The sequence below is a fragment of the Alosa alosa genome, chromosome 5 (genome assembly GCF_017589495.1).
Source record: "Alosa alosa isolate M-15738 ecotype Scorff River chromosome 5, AALO_Geno_1.1, whole genome shotgun sequence".
Classification (NCBI taxonomy): Eukaryota; Metazoa; Chordata; class Actinopteri; order Clupeiformes; family Clupeidae; genus Alosa; species Alosa alosa.
Window position 1 is genome coordinate 32,990,835 of NC_063193.1, and position 18,803 is coordinate 33,009,637.

At 39.0% G+C, this 18,803-nt stretch overlaps 2 protein-coding genes across 3 annotated transcripts in view; one reads left to right on the forward strand and one right to left on the reverse strand.

Annotated features, from left to right (window-relative positions):
* Positions 1–18,803, reverse strand: part of LOC125295302 (RNA-binding motif protein, X-linked 2-like) — a 144,695-nt gene that overhangs the window by 95,168 nt on the left and 30,724 nt on the right. The gene's annotated exons all lie outside the window — the stretch shown is intronic.
* LOC125294288 overlaps positions 1–18,803 on the forward strand; it is a 47,236-nt gene that overhangs the window by 3,910 nt on the left and 24,523 nt on the right. For both annotated transcript variants that reach the window (XM_048242832.1, XM_048242833.1), the window contains exons 5-15: positions 379–529; positions 7,383–7,519; positions 12,298–12,406; positions 12,763–12,826; positions 13,096–13,299; positions 13,586–13,731; positions 13,834–13,952; positions 14,056–14,177; positions 14,495–14,592; positions 14,777–14,913; positions 15,113–15,237. In XM_048242832.1, coding sequence (XP_048098789.1) covers positions 379–529; positions 7,383–7,519; positions 12,298–12,406; positions 12,763–12,826; positions 13,096–13,299; positions 13,586–13,731; positions 13,834–13,952; positions 14,056–14,177; positions 14,495–14,592; positions 14,777–14,913; positions 15,113–15,237 — 1,412 coding nt within the window. The remainder of the gene's footprint in view (positions 1–378; positions 530–7,382; positions 7,520–12,297; positions 12,407–12,762; positions 12,827–13,095; positions 13,300–13,585; positions 13,732–13,833; positions 13,953–14,055; positions 14,178–14,494; positions 14,593–14,776; positions 14,914–15,112; positions 15,238–18,803) is intronic.

The window sequence follows — 18,803 nt, forward strand, 5'->3', positions numbered from 1 at the left end:
CAGTTGCCTTGATCATCCTCTTTATCTCATTTTTATGATTATGTGCATCAGAGGCAGGCTTGTCTGAATGCAACCTTTCTTCTGTAGGCCTATGTTTAGGCCTATGTTGCTGTTCTTGATTGTTTGTATATTTTAGTATATTTTTTGGGCTTTTATGCATTTTAATGAGATAGGACAGTGGAGAATGACAGGAAGTAAGTGGGAGAGAGAGTCGGGGTGGGATCCAGAAAGGACCACGGGGTGGGAATCGAACCCAGGGCGCCGGCGTACGGTGCAGGTGCCCCAGCCAGTCGCTCCACGGCCGGGGTCGTACAGCTGGATCTTGATTGTACTGTACTTGTGTACAGCTGGATTCCTTATGCCTTATTATCTTTTCAGATGGGGAAAAAATGCCAAACTGCACGCTGGAAGATATGAGGCTGTCAATCAAGAGGAACACCTACATGGAAAAAATCCTACTCAGCATCCCACCGATGATTAAGAGATTTCCCTTGTGGCTCTCCTATGAACAAGTGACTTCCAGCTGCAAGTATGTTTATGTGTGTTATTTAGTTAATACCCATCATTGTTTATAGCGACCGTTGTCTAAGTATTTATTTATTCTTGAAGCACATTAACATACTGTATCTAGGCTATCTAGACATATCAAAGCTACACAAAGCCTTAACTCGGGAATAAGTGATACTATGACAGAAGTTACCGTAAAACTCCAAATAATAGCCCAGGCTTTTATTTTCCCAAATCGCCAAACTGCACCGGCTAGTATTAGAGACAGGCGTCTATATGAGACAGGCCTTTAATTCCCTTTACACAAAACTTTATTATATAAAATAATAAAGTAAATATTATCGAATTAATTATTTCAAACACACTGAATGTCTACCTATATGACTAGGCTATCTGATGACGATTACGGATCATCATTCATTTAGTGTTGAGATGTTGTTCATTGAGTGAGATACATTAAGATCCAAATAGCAGAGATAGCCAGAACAGATGAAACACGTTTTAATTACGTAATTTACAAAGAGATCGCATCACACTGAAAGCTCATATTTTGTCACTAGCAAATAGCCTATATCGGTCCTTTGTCAAATACAGTTGCATTATCAGCCCTGACCAAAACCGTTCAGGAATTATTTATGCAAAAGTGGAACGTGCTGAATGTTTAATTCTCCCTCCTTTTCGGCACGAATGAAACAGCATGAGAGAGCATGAACCATATTGTTTCTCCCGTTTTGTATTTGCCAAATTTGACAACAGTCTACATTCAAATCATAGCCTACTTCCAGGCGCAGAGGAACATATTTTTGACCAGGGGTGCTGAATAACAAAATAATCATGGATGTCCGACGATTTCTTCCCCAGCATATGATTAGAATTTAGACAGCTAAATACGCCATTTCACCGCCGTGTATGAGTAGGTCTAAGAGTGAGAAGTTTTATAATGCCCTGGGCAGCCACATTCCACTGCAACTATGCGCAGCACTTGCCACTCCGACTCATCAATAAAAACTGTGCGTGCACACACCAGTCCCATAGAAGCGCACTTGGCTTTACATCATTAAAGTAACCTATTTCAGTATATAGCCAGAGAATGTCCGTAGACGGGCTCTGATATAGCCTAGTCTAAGGTTAATTCCTTTTCTGACTTCTTTCTCTGTATCGCCATGGCATTTAGAATAAAGAATAACGTTCGCGAACCGTTCTGGTTTTGTTGCCAGCATGAAAACACGCTTACCATCGGCCTATCCGCAAATTTTAAACACAAGGGATGAATTGAACGATGACAAAGTCGGACATATAGGCATAGTTCATATTGAAAAAAAAACTATACAATTTGGAACTCTAGCTTTTCACCGCAGTCTTTTAATGCCATAATCATAACGTGCGCAGTCTGTGCCATACTTAAGGCCAAATCACACCCAAGATTCACGACGAGATGAGCAGCAACTTGATGCAACATTCTAAAACCTTGCAACTGTGACCAGACAAGGTGAATGCTTTGCGACGGCTTGCAACGACGTGCAACATCTAATTCACACTGCTGTAACCTCCTTTCTGTAACGGTTTCGTGGCATTGCGAATCTTTAAACAGACGATCTGACGGGTTTTAGAAGATTAAATACAACCCGAAACTAAAAAACAGACCAGGCCTCTACTGGAGACCGGCCTTTAACCCAAACCTGTAGCCACGCCAGGCGTTTAAAAGAGACAGGCGTCTCTTAGGGACTCTGCGATTATTTGAAGTTTTACGGTATGTGATATATTTGTAAAACTAGGCTTTCAGCTCAGATCTGTGCGCGTTCTCGGTGTTGGGATGATGTTAGCCAATCGTGAAACGTGGAGACGAACAAGACCGCCTACTGTATATTAAAAAACAATTACTTTGCATTTATGAGCGATGGCGTAATCTAGACTGCGGTCATTTTTTGTGTCTAGCCTATAACATCAAATAAATCGATTGTCATCAGATGGTATATTGCATGTCCGTCCATAGTGGCATATTTGCACACACAACACTGTTAAAGCACCTGCGAGATCCAAAATGTTTGGAGAGGCGGAGCTCCACCTGTGAGATATATGACAGTATCTTACACGTGAGAACTTTGTTTTTCAAGATAATTGATTGGTCAGTAGGTGGTAGTTTTACACGATTTGAGCTATAACTTAGCACATAACCTGCTCCCGACCAGGTTTGGTTGACAGCATAAGACACCAAGACTATAAATTATACATTTCCATTTATATTGTTTTTTAACCACCTGACAAATCTGGGCCTTCTTTTGACGTTTTTTTGTCCAAAGCGACATACAAACAACAGCAATACAAAGTTAAATTTAACAGTAAACAATTTAAAAAGTTGGTAAGACTACATTAAGGAGAATTAGCCCGGTTGAAACCAGACCCTTCTCAGTCGTAACTAAGAGTGGGTCTGGGGAAGGTTCATTCACAGCCCATTTCCAAAGGGCGTTCCCAAACGGACGCCGATCAAAATGCCTCGGACGCAATAGGAGACACCAAAAACCAATCAGAGCAACGAAAGAGACAGAGTGACGGGAACACACAATTTGCAACACTGTCTGGTTGGTTGTAGGTAGAAGCAGGAAGAATTAAACACTTTTTAATTTAAACGTATAGGCTAATTTACAAAGACATCGTACCACACTGAAAGCTAATATTTTGTCACTAACCATTTACTGTACATCTGCCCTCTGTCAAACAGAATTGCATTTCAGCTCTAAACAAAACAGTTCACATTCAAACGAGCATTTTATTTCATTTGTCCTTTCTGGCTGGCCGGGACATATTAGCCTAAAGCAGGAATGAGGGACAACAGACTGAAACGTTGTCGATGTTGCAATGTTTAGGCTATCCTAGGCCTATTTCATTTTTTGAGCATTCGAGTTATGCTCGCATAGCACACCAATTCAAAAGTATGTGTTTTCTGTCGGCTATGTGTCCAGCTACTGTAGGCCTATAAATGAACAGAATATCAAACCGTTTTCAGTAGCCTACCACTGTTGCAGATATCACATAGGTATCCCTTACATGTTTGTACAATGTTGCATATTCCAACAGTTGCGAAACTTCTAACTCCCTGTCTTAAACCAACGTGATAGCAGCTTCAAACAAGCGGCAGCAGCCATCGTTGATGTTTTTTTTTTAAAAACCCCGGGGCTTCTTCAACAGGGTGCTCTATCGTCATCGTGTAAAGCCCGCCTCAAGGGTTCTGATTGGTGCCTAGATCTAGGAAAATTGGAAATGGGCTAGAATGGGTTCTTGGCCAGGCGGACTTTTAGGGCGAATCTCGAATTTGCTGGAAGTACGTCTGGGTTTTTTCCCAGGCTAAAGGAGTTGACAGGAATTGACACGGATTGACAGGCTGGTAAGGAAAGCTGGCTCTGTAGTGGGAGCTGAACTGGAGTGCATCACTTCACTATCTGACAAAATGACCCTGAACAAACTGATCAACATCTTGGACAATGAGTGTCACCCACTCCACAGCACTATTGTTAAGCAGAAGAGCCTGATCAGCTGGAGACTTCGCTCACTGCCTTGCACAACTGACAGACTGAGGAAGTCATTTGTCCCCAGGGCCATTGAACTGTTCAATGCCTCACTTACTGTAAGGGAAGAGGAGAGATAGACTTCTCTGCATAGTCTGTCTGCCTCTTCACCCCCTCCATGTTTGGTACTGTCTGTCCACTAGCCACTTTTACCACTGTCTTTATGCCTCACTGTTTGCGTGCTATATTAGCACATTAGCAGATATGCATAACCCCTCCCTCCATGCCACAGCCGAACTGTGGCCACACTTTACCTTTTCTTAAATATATAGATATATAGACTTTACTATACTTTATTTCTGCATTGTTGCACTGCTGGACTTACTCATTTGCACTATCACCATGTCCGCTATCACCATTGCACTATCACCATGACACTCATTCACACAGAGCACCTTACCTTACCTTACTATGCACAGAGAATCACAGGCTCAGTCCCTGCCTCAGTCATTGCATTGCAAGCGCCTCTGATTGATTAATCGACACTATGTGGATACTATTTTTTAGTATTGATTTAGATTACTATTTTTTAGTATTGATTTAGATTAAGTGTTAGTTAGTATAATTTGTATTTTAGTATATTTAGCATATTCTTTATCTTCTACTGTCCTTATTGCTTAGTTGTGTTTTTATATTATATACTTTAATTACTCTTTCTGCTGTTAAAGAATGTGTTTGTGTTGTCTGTATGCTGCTGAGACCTTGAATTTCCCCTGGGGATCAATAAAGTATCTATCTATCTATCTATCTATCTATCTGATGTGTTTTCAAAGTGTTCCTTTAATTTTTTTGAGCAGTGTATAACACTGAACAATAAAGACAGTAGAAGATATACTATATACTAAATTAAATATAAAAATATCCTTATGATGGCTTATGACATACAACAATGTAAATAGGTGACAGAACCCACAGTATATTAAAAAGAGAACTGTTAGACATTTCATACCTGGACACAGAATGGGGCGGTTTAGAATGCGCGCACCCACAGGGGTCTTGCTCCCATTCCCTACTCACAGTAATGGTAAATACCAATGAAACGCTAATAACGGCTAAAAAACAGAAGCCAAAGTTATGGCATCGCTTTCACACATTGTGAGCTGATAATAACTTTAAAATAATAACTTTATGTACAATATAATTGTATATATGACAATACGGCATACATTAAGACACTATGAACACTAAAGTTATTGATTTCACTTACACATTCGCTAAAACAAGGTTACAAGTGATATATAAAATACAAGTGATATATAAATAATAAAGATCATGACATTCTTTTCAAGTGATTTCTATTCATGAACATTAAATAATTAATGTAGTTTCTATCAGAGGAATATAATAGCGGCTTACCCCTTACAGCATCCACTTTGCAACTGGGGAATGCTGTAAACACTGGTTGCTTAGGAACATCATGCAGAATTTAGCAAGAGATAATAATTATAGTAATTTCTATGTATATATATAATCAATAATAATGTGCATTGATTTTATTAAATTTACCACAAAAATTAACTAAAATAATAGACAAAATATTTCACTGCTACACATGGTAAGGTGCTCTATGAGTGTGTGACATTTATTAATTTGTTTAAGAAATAAAAGAGTGTATAAAATAGAAACAATAAGAATAAATAAAATAGGTCTTTGTTCTGTGATAACCACATTGCCATAAACTACATTGTAGGCAGTTTATACTTGCAGTGCCCGTTCAAACATGCTTTTCCTGTAGAAAACCCATAGCCTGTAGGAAGGCATGCTTTAAAAATAAAATGATATGGAAAAGCATCATTCCAGCTAAGCATTTCATAATGAGCACTGAATATATTATAATACATTAGCCTTTAATAAATGTGCAGTGTGCAGAATTTGACATTCACAGATCAAAATAATAAGCCTAACAGCAATTTTGAGTTAAGGCTATATGTTTATTGTTAAGCCTATTGAATAACTTTAGAGAAGTCAAACCATTCTGTGGAATGACGCATCATCATATGAAATTTGCAACGATGTGACTTAAAAACAGTCTCTGGTAGGCAGCATAAGTGACATCTCACTCTGTCTGCCAATCGTTGTCTGTAGCTGTGGCATTCTGAAACGTCCTTAAATTCGGGACCATTAGTATATCGCTCGTTTTAATTTGGGAACTTGTAGTCGGAATTGTAGTTTGTCTCAAGTCCAAAATAGCCTGGGCTATTCTAATTGTCAGTTTATTGCACATGATTTTTTCGTCGTTTTGATAGACACATACCCGTGTTTGTTGTTGTTGCAAAATCCGTGGAATAATTTTATGCAAGCGAACTACAAACAGGGAGCCTTAATCGTTGATATCGGACATGATAATCATCCAAACATCTTGCATTTTGACCGTGATGTTTGATTCAGTGCTGCCAAAACTCCGCTACACCCTCAGTCTCTGGTCCCACCCTGGTCTTGTGCTGTGCTGTGTAAGAGGGGAGAGCGGAGAAAGCCAATGTGTGCTGCTTTTACTGATGTATTTAACGATACATGCATTAGGCCTACTAATCCAAACAACGTCAAACTTGGCACTGCATGTAGGCTAGTGAGTGTTTGGGAATGAAAGCTCAGTTGCTCATATTTATTTTGTGTAGACTTTTTGTAGTCTTAATGCAACATTTTACAAGGCACCTGACAGGGCCATCAAGGACTGTGAGCGACTCAACAGCAGAAAACACTCATTAGCAAGTAAAATGTCCTAGCCGTTCTAGCCTGGTGTTTAAGGTGTATCGTAGATAGGTGTCCTGTATCTTCCATCAGCAAACCATCGTGTTAGCAAACAGTAGTGTTGTGGTTAGCTATGCTAGCGACGGTCCTGATAGATAGATAGATAGATAGATAGATACTTTATTGATCCCCAAGGGGAAATTCAAAGGTCTCAGTAGCATACAGACATCACACACAACATGCACTTACAGCAGAAATGGTAAATATAGATAAGTATAAACATATAACTAAACTCCACTGTACAATAAAGACAGTAGAAGATAAGAAAATGAACAAAACTAAATACTAAATATACTATATAAATTAAATTTAATTCCAATTTAATTTAAAAAGTCCAATGTGCTTGAGGGTAATAAACCTACCATTAAAATTATAGACCCTTAATTTCTTTGTCAGTGGGCAAATTTACAAAATCAGTGAGAGATTGAATAATTATTTCCTCCATTGTATGTATCTATGTGAAAACTGTAAAGCAACTTTGAGTGTCTTGGAAAGTGCTATACAAATTAAATGCATGGATGCAGATGATTTCCACTTGTGGCTATAATTTATTTTATCCTACAGCTTTAGGATCAATCCAGAGAAATCATTTTCTCAGATGAAGGAGGATTTGGATTCATATCCACACTTGCAAGTCACTCCCCCATTGCAACCGTTAAATTTTTTTGTCGAAGCACCATGTCTTATGTATCTCAAAGTGGGTAAGTCAAAGATACATTATTTTGAATAAAGAATTAAATGGCACTGGCATTACATTTTATAATTTAAGAAATAGTTTGTTTAATGTCAAATGGCGGTGTAGAGGGGTTAAAACCCCTCATCAGTCAGTACGGTGAAAGTAAATAACCCATCTAAGACTTTGGGCTGTATTTTGGGCTCCAGCGCATGGCGTAAAGCTTGTTATTCACCCGCGCAAAGTTGAATTCGCAAAGTTGAAATACACGTTTATATTTCAAACATTGCGCCCAGGGGTGTGGAAATTAACCTAGGGAGGGGCCTGTCTAAAAATCGCCATCATACACCACCTAAACCTGGTCAGAAGTCAATGGCGAGTTGTTCATATGCTATTTTAAGAGCGCATGTCAACAGTCATATTGGCAGGTGCACACACCATCCTTCTATCATTCATGAACGCACACCAGCGCACTTCCATGCAAAGCATTACAAATTGCATGATTACAATGGGAAACATAATTAGAATAAAGATATTACGAAATACTGTACATCTCATGATGAGTAGTTATTCACCATCATTTGCAAATTGGTAATGACGGTTAAAAGTGATTAGGGGAGAGGCGAGAGACACATATGGAGCACAGATGAAGACGCACTGTCACGAGATATCAGGGGCGTGCAGAGACCTTTGAAGGGGCAGGGGCTCAAATTTTTAAAAAAGGGCACATGGAACAAAATTTTCAGAAAACATGTTAACTTTATTTAAAACTTAATTTTGATTACAACCCAATGGAGAATACATAGGCTACATGCAAATTATATAAAAATAAAACATCTTCCATAATTTAAATTCTAACATTATGCTATTTCAATGATGATGGTGGGACAGGCTATTATATGGTTTAGCAATTTGCAAAGTAGTCTAATGTACTGATAAACATTTTATAAATTTTCATATTTATTCATTATGTATCAAGAAGAATGGGTGTAAATAGCAGACAGAGCTGTAACACATTTTTCTCATTTCTCTCCTTGGTTCTGAAAATTCAATAGGAGTGCATGTACTGTTAGTAGGCCTACTGTACCCAGGGCACAGACAGATAGGTCTTTTCAGTTTTCATTAGGCTATTGTCTACACAGAGATCATAGGCTATAAGGCTACATCTTATTGATTAAATTCAAAGCTAATTTTAATAGCCTAGAAATCTAGACGCACCCTGGCAGCAAATATGTTATTGCCTAGTCTGGCTTGTCAGGCTATAATTTTAATGTTTATCACAGTGAACTACCACCATTAGCAAGCTGGTGTCTTGCAGATTCACGTGCTGTGCGTGTGGCTACTGAGTGAAATGAGGTGTAATGTAGCATACTGTAAACAGAGAAGGACGTGTGGAGTTGGGTTAGTTAAACAACTACAGTAGCCTATGTCGTCAGCTTATGACGATTTAGAAAAGGTTTGCCTACTCTGTTTTATGAACTAGGTCTACTAACCAACAGTAAGCTACTATAACAAAGTAACCTAAACAGAATATGTTATGAACGTTCAGCCATTTTCGAAGCTGCCAGGTTATTGAAATGGATGGACCATGACATGGTTAAAACGGGTTTGATAGCCTACTTCATTAAACATGAAACAACTTTAAACATTTTATTATCTTTCTCTTAGCTGAATACTATTGCATGTTCAGATAGGCTAACTGCCAAGTGACCTTACCGTGCTCCCAAACGTCTCCTGCAGCACTGTGCCTGCGTGCACCTTCTGAGAGTTCACTGAATGACGTCACTGATTGGTGGCCGCAAGGCATTTCAGTTAACACAGAACATTTTTATTTTTGTAAATTTCTAATTTCACAAACTATTAATGAGATATTTTAGCGAATATTCAAGTTGGAACTAGCGGAAGTACTACACATTTTAAAAAGTAAAAAACGGGTCTTGTCAAAAGGGCACTTGGACATCAAAGGGGCAAAAGGGCAGGTGCTAGAGCCCCTGTAGCCCCCCTTCTCTGCACGTGCCTGCTGAGATATAAGCAACTCCTCTGCAGGATAAATGTTGTTTTATTCAGTCATTTGAGCAACATTAGGGTAAGTGTTGCTTTTTCCAGCCTATGTTTTCGGTGGTAACCCATTGTCAGTCAATAGTGAAAGTAACTGCATATAACTGTCTTGTCGTTGACTGACTCCTTGGTGAAGTTAGTTTCACTTTGACAATAGACTTCTCCAGAATAAGTCCCGCCTCCTAACTTCCGTATCCATCCAACTTCCTGGCGTCGATTGTCTATGGGAAATAACATGGCGTTTTTGAAAGATCGTACCTGTCAAACTCTGTAGGTGACAAAGTAGAAAAAGCTGCTGGGCAGATTGGCCTACACACTTCTGCCATCTAGTTTCCACTGGATTTTTGATTTTCGATGCCATTTAAGTAGTATAGTCTATAGTATACTACTTAAAGCGGCACCGACAATCAAAATCAGTGGGAAACTAGATGGCAGAATGTAGGCAAATCTGCCCACCAACTTTCCTACTCGCTACCTACAGATGTTTTACCCGGTATGATATTTCAGCAGCCACGTTATTTCCATAGACAATATCGGAAGTTCGATGGATCACGGAAGATTCTACGGAGGTGGGACTTATTCTGGAAGATCTCTATGAGTTCAAATAATAGGCGAGTGCAAATCATTGAAGGCTATGCTAGGTTTTAGTAAAGCATGGTTTAACAATGACTATTCCATACGGTCCCCTTAAAGCAGCCTCCTTCAAATCGCCGTTGAATGCCAAAATACCGATGCATTTATTTGACATATCGTATGCGTTGCGCCCGTTAAAGGAATGACAGATGTCTTCAGTAAGACCGATATTGGTATCAAACTTAAGTTCTATAAGTTCTGTCCACCAGAGGGCAGTGTATCAGTCAATGTCAATAGAGACTCGTGCAACGAAAAAGGCTGAGTATTTATCGTGTGTTAAAATTGTTATTATTGAGCATAGGGCTGGGTGATAAAAGCGATAGCGATATGTCGCTTAATAGACATGTAATAGATCAATAAAAAATAAGTTTGATAGAACATTCATAATTAAAAAACACACACCTCCTGCCTTCGTTGTCCATAAATAAATAGGCTAATATATCTTGCATTTGTAGTATGTCAAACTACCAGAGTAGGCTGACAGAAGTAGGCCCTAACGTTACATCAACACAGACTCTCCTTGCCCCGTGCACTCTCTCTCTCTCTCTCCCTCTCAACAGGCGCATCCCTCCTCAGCATGCACATGTAATCCAAACATTAAAGGATAATTCCGGTGTGATTTTGACCTAAAGTGTGTTAAAACATGATACCGAGTGTGAACGTATGTTTCATAGCTCACCTCGGCTTGTCCCCTGCACTCAGAAATCTGGTGCTAGTTAGCCAATGCTACCAACACAGTGTTTCGTTGTGGTGCCTCGGGCATCGGCCTAGCCATGCAAATAAATCACTGTTTTACACCATTTACGAGGCTCAAAGTAGCTCCATACTTCATTGGTAGACTTCCGAAGGCCTTGACATTTAAAACGAGACATAGAAAACTTTGAAAAAGCACTGGTAGTTTATTTACAAGACGATTTATACAGACAGTACCTTAAGGAATTTTACCGTTTGACGCCATCTTGAATTTAGTCACGATAAGTCGAGCGATAAGTACGAACAAACAGGTATGATAAGGGATCAGATTCCAAAAATAATTCCGTAAAAATGAATGGATTCCAGTTGCTGCTACTGGAAGCAACTGAATCCATGCATTTCCACTGAATTATTTTTGGAATCTGATTCCTTATCATACCTGTTCTTTGGTACTCGTCGCTCGACTTATCGTGACTAAATTCAAGATGGCGTTGAACTATTTATTAGTATTTATTTAACAAAAAAAGTTACTTTTCTTGTCACACACACTTGTCACACACACAATTCAGCAAACCCAGCTTTGGTGGAATCCTGCTGTTGCGTAGATGTTTTTTTTGTGTAAGCACATGCCCTTTGCAGATATGCCAGTCATCGTTGTAATGGCAATGTAGCATAGTTTAAGGGCTCCTGGCTTAGGGAGAAGGTGCTCTTATTGGTTTATTGGATATTATGCCCAAAATACGCCCATGATTAAAAAATGTAAATACAACCGTTATGAACCATGGGGCAAATTCTCCCATGTGCGTAAGTCAAAAGCATGTAACTAATCGCTTTTCAGCCTGCGTGCATTCTCCCCTTCACTTAAGCCTGTCACTTACGCGTCATGAAGCCAGTAACGCGCTTTGGGAGGAGTTACTCCAAAATCCGGGCGTTTCTTGTATATATGTATATAACTCTTGCGCGCATTCTGCAACTGACTTAAGGCTTTTACATACACAATGCTCGCTGGTAGTGGGGGAGAGGCGTGATAGTTGAACATTAAAAATGTTGGCTAAGTCCCCTCAATCTGCCACACTTGCCGACTGCAGCTTTAAATAAATCACGCCTCTTTGATAAGGCGACTTGATTTCGAACTCGCACGCTGTGGGTGTGACAGAAGCAGGTATGGGAGAATGCGCGTAACTGAAAAGTGCGTAACTGAAGCACATAAAAAAGAGTTTACACGCTATTTACGTGTGAATGGGAGAATTCAGCCACATGTGCATAGTGATCATTTATTTTGTCGTCAAACTGGCAAAAGTGGACTTAGACATACCTTACAGTAAATGCCACTTGAACTATACGCTTTAGACCACATGTTTTAGATTGTCAAAATAGGGCCCTGTTTGTTTAAATGCATGATGATGCGATCTCCCAACACAGACAACCTTGGTGTGTATGCTCAGAACTCCAAAGGAGGCGTGGGAGTTTACATTTTCAATTGCCTTGAAGGGAAAACGGAGGCTGTGGAGTTAGTGAAACTGGCAAAACAGTAAGCATTGGTGATGGATAATTAGAAATAATTGTGTAGAGCTTTACAAGAATTCATTACTAAAATAGTAACTTCAGCACCTACTTCCTGTCTGAAAAGCATTAAATAATTTGTTAGCTTTACAGATAGTTACAGATGTTTTGTGTTGCATTGTAGAGAGCTAATGTTACTGAGCATTATGCTATTTTTTGAATACAGTCTTGAATACAGGCCTTGTGACCTGATTTCATCCATAGAGGGTATTTTAAACTTTGGCATTAGCTCTAAATCTGGAGGAATATTTTCAGAATATGCAGCATGTGGAAAAAAAATACACAATATGGTTTCCGTTATAAAACTCTTCATAACATTTTCAGACTGGGAGATGAGAGAACAGATCAGACAGTCAAGATAACCAGAACCCCTAAAGAGGCGATAATGGTATTTCTTCCTTTTATATTTGTGAAACATAGATCCATTACTTTAAGAAGAGAGTTTGCATGTTTTAATAGACATGCTTCTTGACCAACAACAATTATGTAGCCCTAAATGGTCAAAATGGACAGGACCATGTGGAATATTTGTTTTAGGTTTCAAACACCCCACATACACAAACACTCCACATACACATACATGTTATAAAATGTACAGAGATAACAAAGCACATCATTATGCACACCATTATAACACAAATATTATACTTCCTATAGGTTCTATTGGATACAAGTGGCTCTATGAAAGAAGAATGCTACTCAAACGTTGACATGCCAAAGCTTGATGCTGTGAAACAGCTGTTTGATGCCTTTGCAAACAGAAGTATGGCTTATGACCTGCCCCATCTGATGAGTTTGGTGACTGTGGGGAGAGAAGTCAAAATCATCCACCCATTTACAGAAAACCTGGAGGTGTTCAAGGTTTGTGTCCTTGTGTTTGTTAGGCAAGCTATGGCTATTATTATGTTTTCTCTTCTTCTCATCATCTCTAATATTGGATATAGCTGTCATCAAAAAGGCACTGTATCAGTGTTATTACATCATTAAGGTAGCACAATGTAGGAATATATATTTTTCTCCAAAAAAAACATCCTGGGTTTCAACATTTATTTTAAACATACATTTAGCACTGTGTTTGAAGCTATTTTAAGATAAAATAACTACACTGTGTTGCTTTAATCAAAATACTTGTTCTGTTTTCTTTTAGGAACATGTGCATAGTCTTCATGCATCAGGACCAAAGCCACTATATGATGCATTGCATCTAAGTATTTCTGAACTATGCAAAATGAAAATGAGATTTCCAAATTGCCTGCTACGTGTCATATGTTTAACTGACGGAAATGATTACCTGTGAGTGTTTGTTCAGTTATTTTCTCTTTGTATTTACTTTCTTACAATATGTATAATTGTTGTTATTTTATATTGGTTTTATTTTATTTTCTTCCTTGACAGGTCCACAAAGAATCCTGTTGATATTGCAAATATGGTAAAGAGTTCCAACATTGTTGTTGATAGCATCCTTGTTGGAAAAGTTACTAACAATGTGTTGCATGGGATCAGCAATGTAACAGGTCTGTTTCCTATAAAAATTAATCTGAAATTAAATTAATCTGAAATAGTTTCTGCTGTATTCACATATTTTTTTTTATTGAAGATTTGTGATTTTGCTTGTAGGAGGTTGCTGTTTTCAACCAGACACAAGCAAAACGGCTCTGAAGCTCTTTGAAATGGAAACAGTCCTGTCTCTGGAAAGCAGGAAACTCAAGCCAAAATCTACATCAGCCATCCAGACTTTGGTGAATAGCCTTTTGAGATATTGGGAATAAAGTTGTGATATAAGAGGAAAATAGTTCACTTTAAGATTATATGATCAAACAACACTAAAGCAGAAGTTATATGGGATATAGAATTTGGAAAACATATTGGTAGCTATGTTAGCAAAAGTTTTTGTATTATTAGCATTAAATAACCCTAATATTGTGACTATCACTAAAAATGAGGGCAGGTGCAATTATTATGTATGTACAAGTATTATGGTTACTATGTATATGGTTAAGAGGAGCTACTGTATGTATTCATACGGTTAAGTCTAAGTGATAAAACATTTTTACAGGATGAGCTAACAAAATTGTTTGCCATCTGTGGCTATGATGACAAACCACAAGTGAAATTCCCCAAAGCAGTAGAGAGTAAAGTTGTGGCGACTGAAGAGTAAGTTTACATTTATCAGTTGTGTATCTCCATAACTATTGTTACTCTTACAACATGACCTTGTACTCTGTTGCCTAGCAAATGTCGAACAGTAGTTCAGTAATCATGTGTTTTACCAACCACTGTTATCATTCATTTCAATCCCTTGCACTCTTTGTGTTAATTAGTTCTTGTGTAATTGTAGTGCTTTGAAGAAAAAGATTCTGGAATCCAAAACGACACGCTTCATGGAGAAGGACCGACGCATCATGGAGGAGCTGAAAAGCCTGCACTGCGATCCCCATCCCTACTGTTCAGTCTTCCCCTCAGACACGGACTTCAGTAAGCCACGTTTAGATTCTTATCTTTCACTCAGACACAGACTTCAGTAAGCCATGTTTAGATTCTTATCTTTCACTCAGACACAGACTTCAGTAAGCCATGTTTAGATTCTTATGAATTGATGTACTGGTGTACCAGATGTTGAAGAGGGAAATGCAGAATGTGTATATTGATTTTGTGACTTCAAAAACTTTTGCAGCGTTTTGGAAGATCCTGATAAAGGGCCCTCCAGACACTCCGTATGAGAACGGAGTTTTTGAACTCTACTGTCAGTTTGGTGACGCCTATCCAGTGAAACCACCTCTAGTGCGTTTCATCACACCTGTATCCTTCTGAAGCATCGGTTGAAGTGATAAGAGCAGAAAGATTGGGGGCTTTATCTTACACCCAGTGGAAAGTGTGAAACAATGCTTACTCTTATCTTACACTCAATAAAGTCATAAAATCTTCGCCATATGCTCCACTTTTATTAAACCTTGCGCCCAGGGGTGTGGCAATTAACAACATAAGGGACTGTATTTTGGGCACCTGCGCATGGCGTAAAGTTCGTTATTCACCCGTGCAAAGTTGAATTCGGTATTTTGCATGTTTATTTTTTAAACATCGCGCCCAGGGGGGTGTGGCAATTAACAACCTAGGGAGGGGCCTGGCGCGTTGTGTAAAAATCGCTATCATACACCACCTAAACCTGGTCAGAAGTCAATGGCGAGTTGTTCATATGCTATTTTAAGAGCGCATGTCAAGAGTCATATTGGCAGGTGCACACACCATCCTTCTATCATTCATGAACGCACACCAGCGCATCGTCCATACAAAGCATTACAAAAAGATAGATAGATAGATAGATAGATACTTTATTGATCCCCAGGGGAAATTCAAGGTCTCAGCAGCAGCATACATACATCACAAACACATTCTTTAACAGCAGAAAGAGTAATTAAAGTATATAATATAAAAACACAACTAAGCAGTAAGGACAGTAGAAGATAAAGAATATGCTAAATATACTAAAATACAAATTATACTAACACTTAATACAATATATAAAAATATACTAAAATACAAATTACAAAAATACAAATTATACTAACACTTAATCTAAATCAATTCTAAAAACAGTATCCACATAGTGGTGATTAATAAATCAGAGGCGCTTGCAATGACTGAGGCAGGGACTGAGCCTGTGATTCTCTGTGCATAGTAAGGTATGGTAAGGTGCTCTAAGGTGCTCTGTGTGAATGAGTGTCATGGTGGTGGTGCAATGGTGATAGTGGTCATGGTGATAGTCATTGCACGATTACAATGGGAAACATAATTAGAATAAAGATATTACGAAATACTGTACATCTTATGATGAGTAGTTATTCACCATCATTTGCAAATTGGTAATGACGGTTAAAAGTGATTAGGGGAGAGGCGAGAGAAACGTATGGAGCACAGCTGAAGACGCACTGTCACGAGATATAAGCAACTCCTCTGCAGGATAAATGTTGTTTTATTCAGTCATTTGAGCAACATTAGGGTAAGTGTTGCTTTTAAAGCATGGTTTAAGAATGACTATTCCATACGGTCTCGCAAGCAGCCTCCTTCAAATGCGCCGTTAAATGCCAAAATACCGATGCATTTATTTGATATATGTAGCGTTAGCCGTTAAAGGAATGACAGATGTCATTCTCATTGGTTTAAAATGATGTTACGCCCCAAACACACCCATATGACTGATTAAAACACCTAGGAACACCTTGTTGCGCCATGCGCTCCACGTTTGATAACGAAACCCCTCCCAATGTGAACTGTACATCCTACTAAATTTGAATAGACTTTTGCACTTTAGAATGTCATGATAGGGCCCCAAGGTGTGGATGCACTTTAGAATGTCATGATAAAAGTCACTATACCACTGACCATGAAAAAAATATACTGTAAAGCACAGCTGAAGATGCACCGTCACAAGATGTAAGCAGCCATTAGCAACCAGTCCCAAACAACTCCTCCTTTTTATTCACTCATTTGAACATTATTGGTTTAAGTGTTTTTTTCAGGCTATGTTTTCGAGGATAACCCCAGTCTCAGTCAATAGTGAAAGTAAATAACTGTGTAGAACTGTTTTGTCGTCGACTATGAGTCCACAGCAGATTTGGAATTTTAGGGTAGGAATTTCATGACGGCCATGGCCGTCGTTGCCCCTTGCGTTGGCCGTGATGCCCCTTTGAAAATCGGAGGTTCACAGGCCACTGTGGCTTTGGTGCTCCCTTCTTTCAATATTCTGCTTTGCGTCCGGCTAGTAGCAATTTTTATTTAGCCCCAAACTTTTTCTTTTTCTATGCCTGGCTCTAAGAGAGGGCCAGAGACTCGGAGTATGTCAGTAACCGTAAATAGCTTAGTGCTGTGAACAACAGCAGTCTACCTTAGTTGAATATTAATCCATTACATGCCATATCATATATAATATGTAGTTCAACATGGAAATAGCTCAAATGAAATAATACTAGTAAAAATACTTCCCAAAAGTATATTTTATTCAAAATTTGTGAACTCTGAACTCTGTGTATTTGCATACACAGCTCAAGTTGTGGACAAGCAATATCCTACAAATAATTCGAAGTTCTCAAACTTTAAGACAGTTTTATGCTATGGTCACTAAATACCTTTCTAAATACAGTAGCCATCAGAGGACAAAATTGTGTTATTTGGAGCGATACAATCTGTCACATCAGGTAGGCTGCTACATTGTTTGCAGGTAGGCCTACATTTCATTTTTTCATTCCGTTTTCGAAACTCAAAACAGCACCAAAAAAAAACCCACCAGTGGACAAAAGAAGTATTACATGTGTACTGTTAAGACTCACCATAGAGAATGAATGGGGGGAATTAAGGAGGTTATAATTTGACGGTGTCGTACTCCTGTGCGGGCCGGATGCTATATACCACAGCCATGTTTTAGAGGGCCACCCAAAATGAGGTGGCGGGCCATAGTTTGGGGATCACAGGCCTGTCAAAATAATCTTTGCATTCAGAGTGCAAATTAATTTAGGGCCCTATTTTCATGATGCAAAACCTGGCAGAAAAACTATAATCATTACGACGCAAAGCGTCCTATTGTAGACTCCTATTGAAGTTTTTCGCCAAGCCCAGCTCTTTTTTTGAGCAGCATGCCAAGGGGTGTGGCAATTAAGGACGTAAGGAGGTACACATAGTGAGGTGAAGCACACACTGATCCTGATGCAGTGAGCTGCCTGCTACAGCGGTGCAGTGAGGGGTTAGGTGCCTTGCTCAAGGGCACTTCAGCCATTCCTACTGGTCGGGGTTCAAAAAGTCTGAAGCGCTAACCAGTAGGCCACGGCTGCCCCCTAAAAAAAGAACACATACTACACTTGATCTTAGCCAAAAGGACAAGAAGCGATGTCGAGAAGCGAAATCGCTATCGTACACTACCTAAAACGCATTACGCCACTGACCAAGAGAAACCTGGTCAGAAATCCATGGCGAGTTGTTTATATGTTATTTTAAGAGTGCATTATCAACAGTGATATGGGTGGGTGCCCTGCTTCTCTCATCCATGAACGCACACCAGCACACATCCATGCAAAACATTACAAATTGCACGATTACAATGGGAAAGTTGAGTAGTTATTCACCATCATTTGCAAATTGGTAATGATGGATAAAAGTGATTAGCTGCACAGCTGAAGATGCACTGTCACGAGATGAAAGCAGCAACTCCACTGCAGGATAAATGTTTTTTATTCAGTCATTCACTATTAAAGGGAATGACAGATGTCATTCTCATTGGTTTAAATGATGTTACGCCCAAAACACACACTGATTTATTAGAAACGCCTTGTTGCGCCATCCGCCAAACGTTTTATAACGAAAACACTCCCAATGTG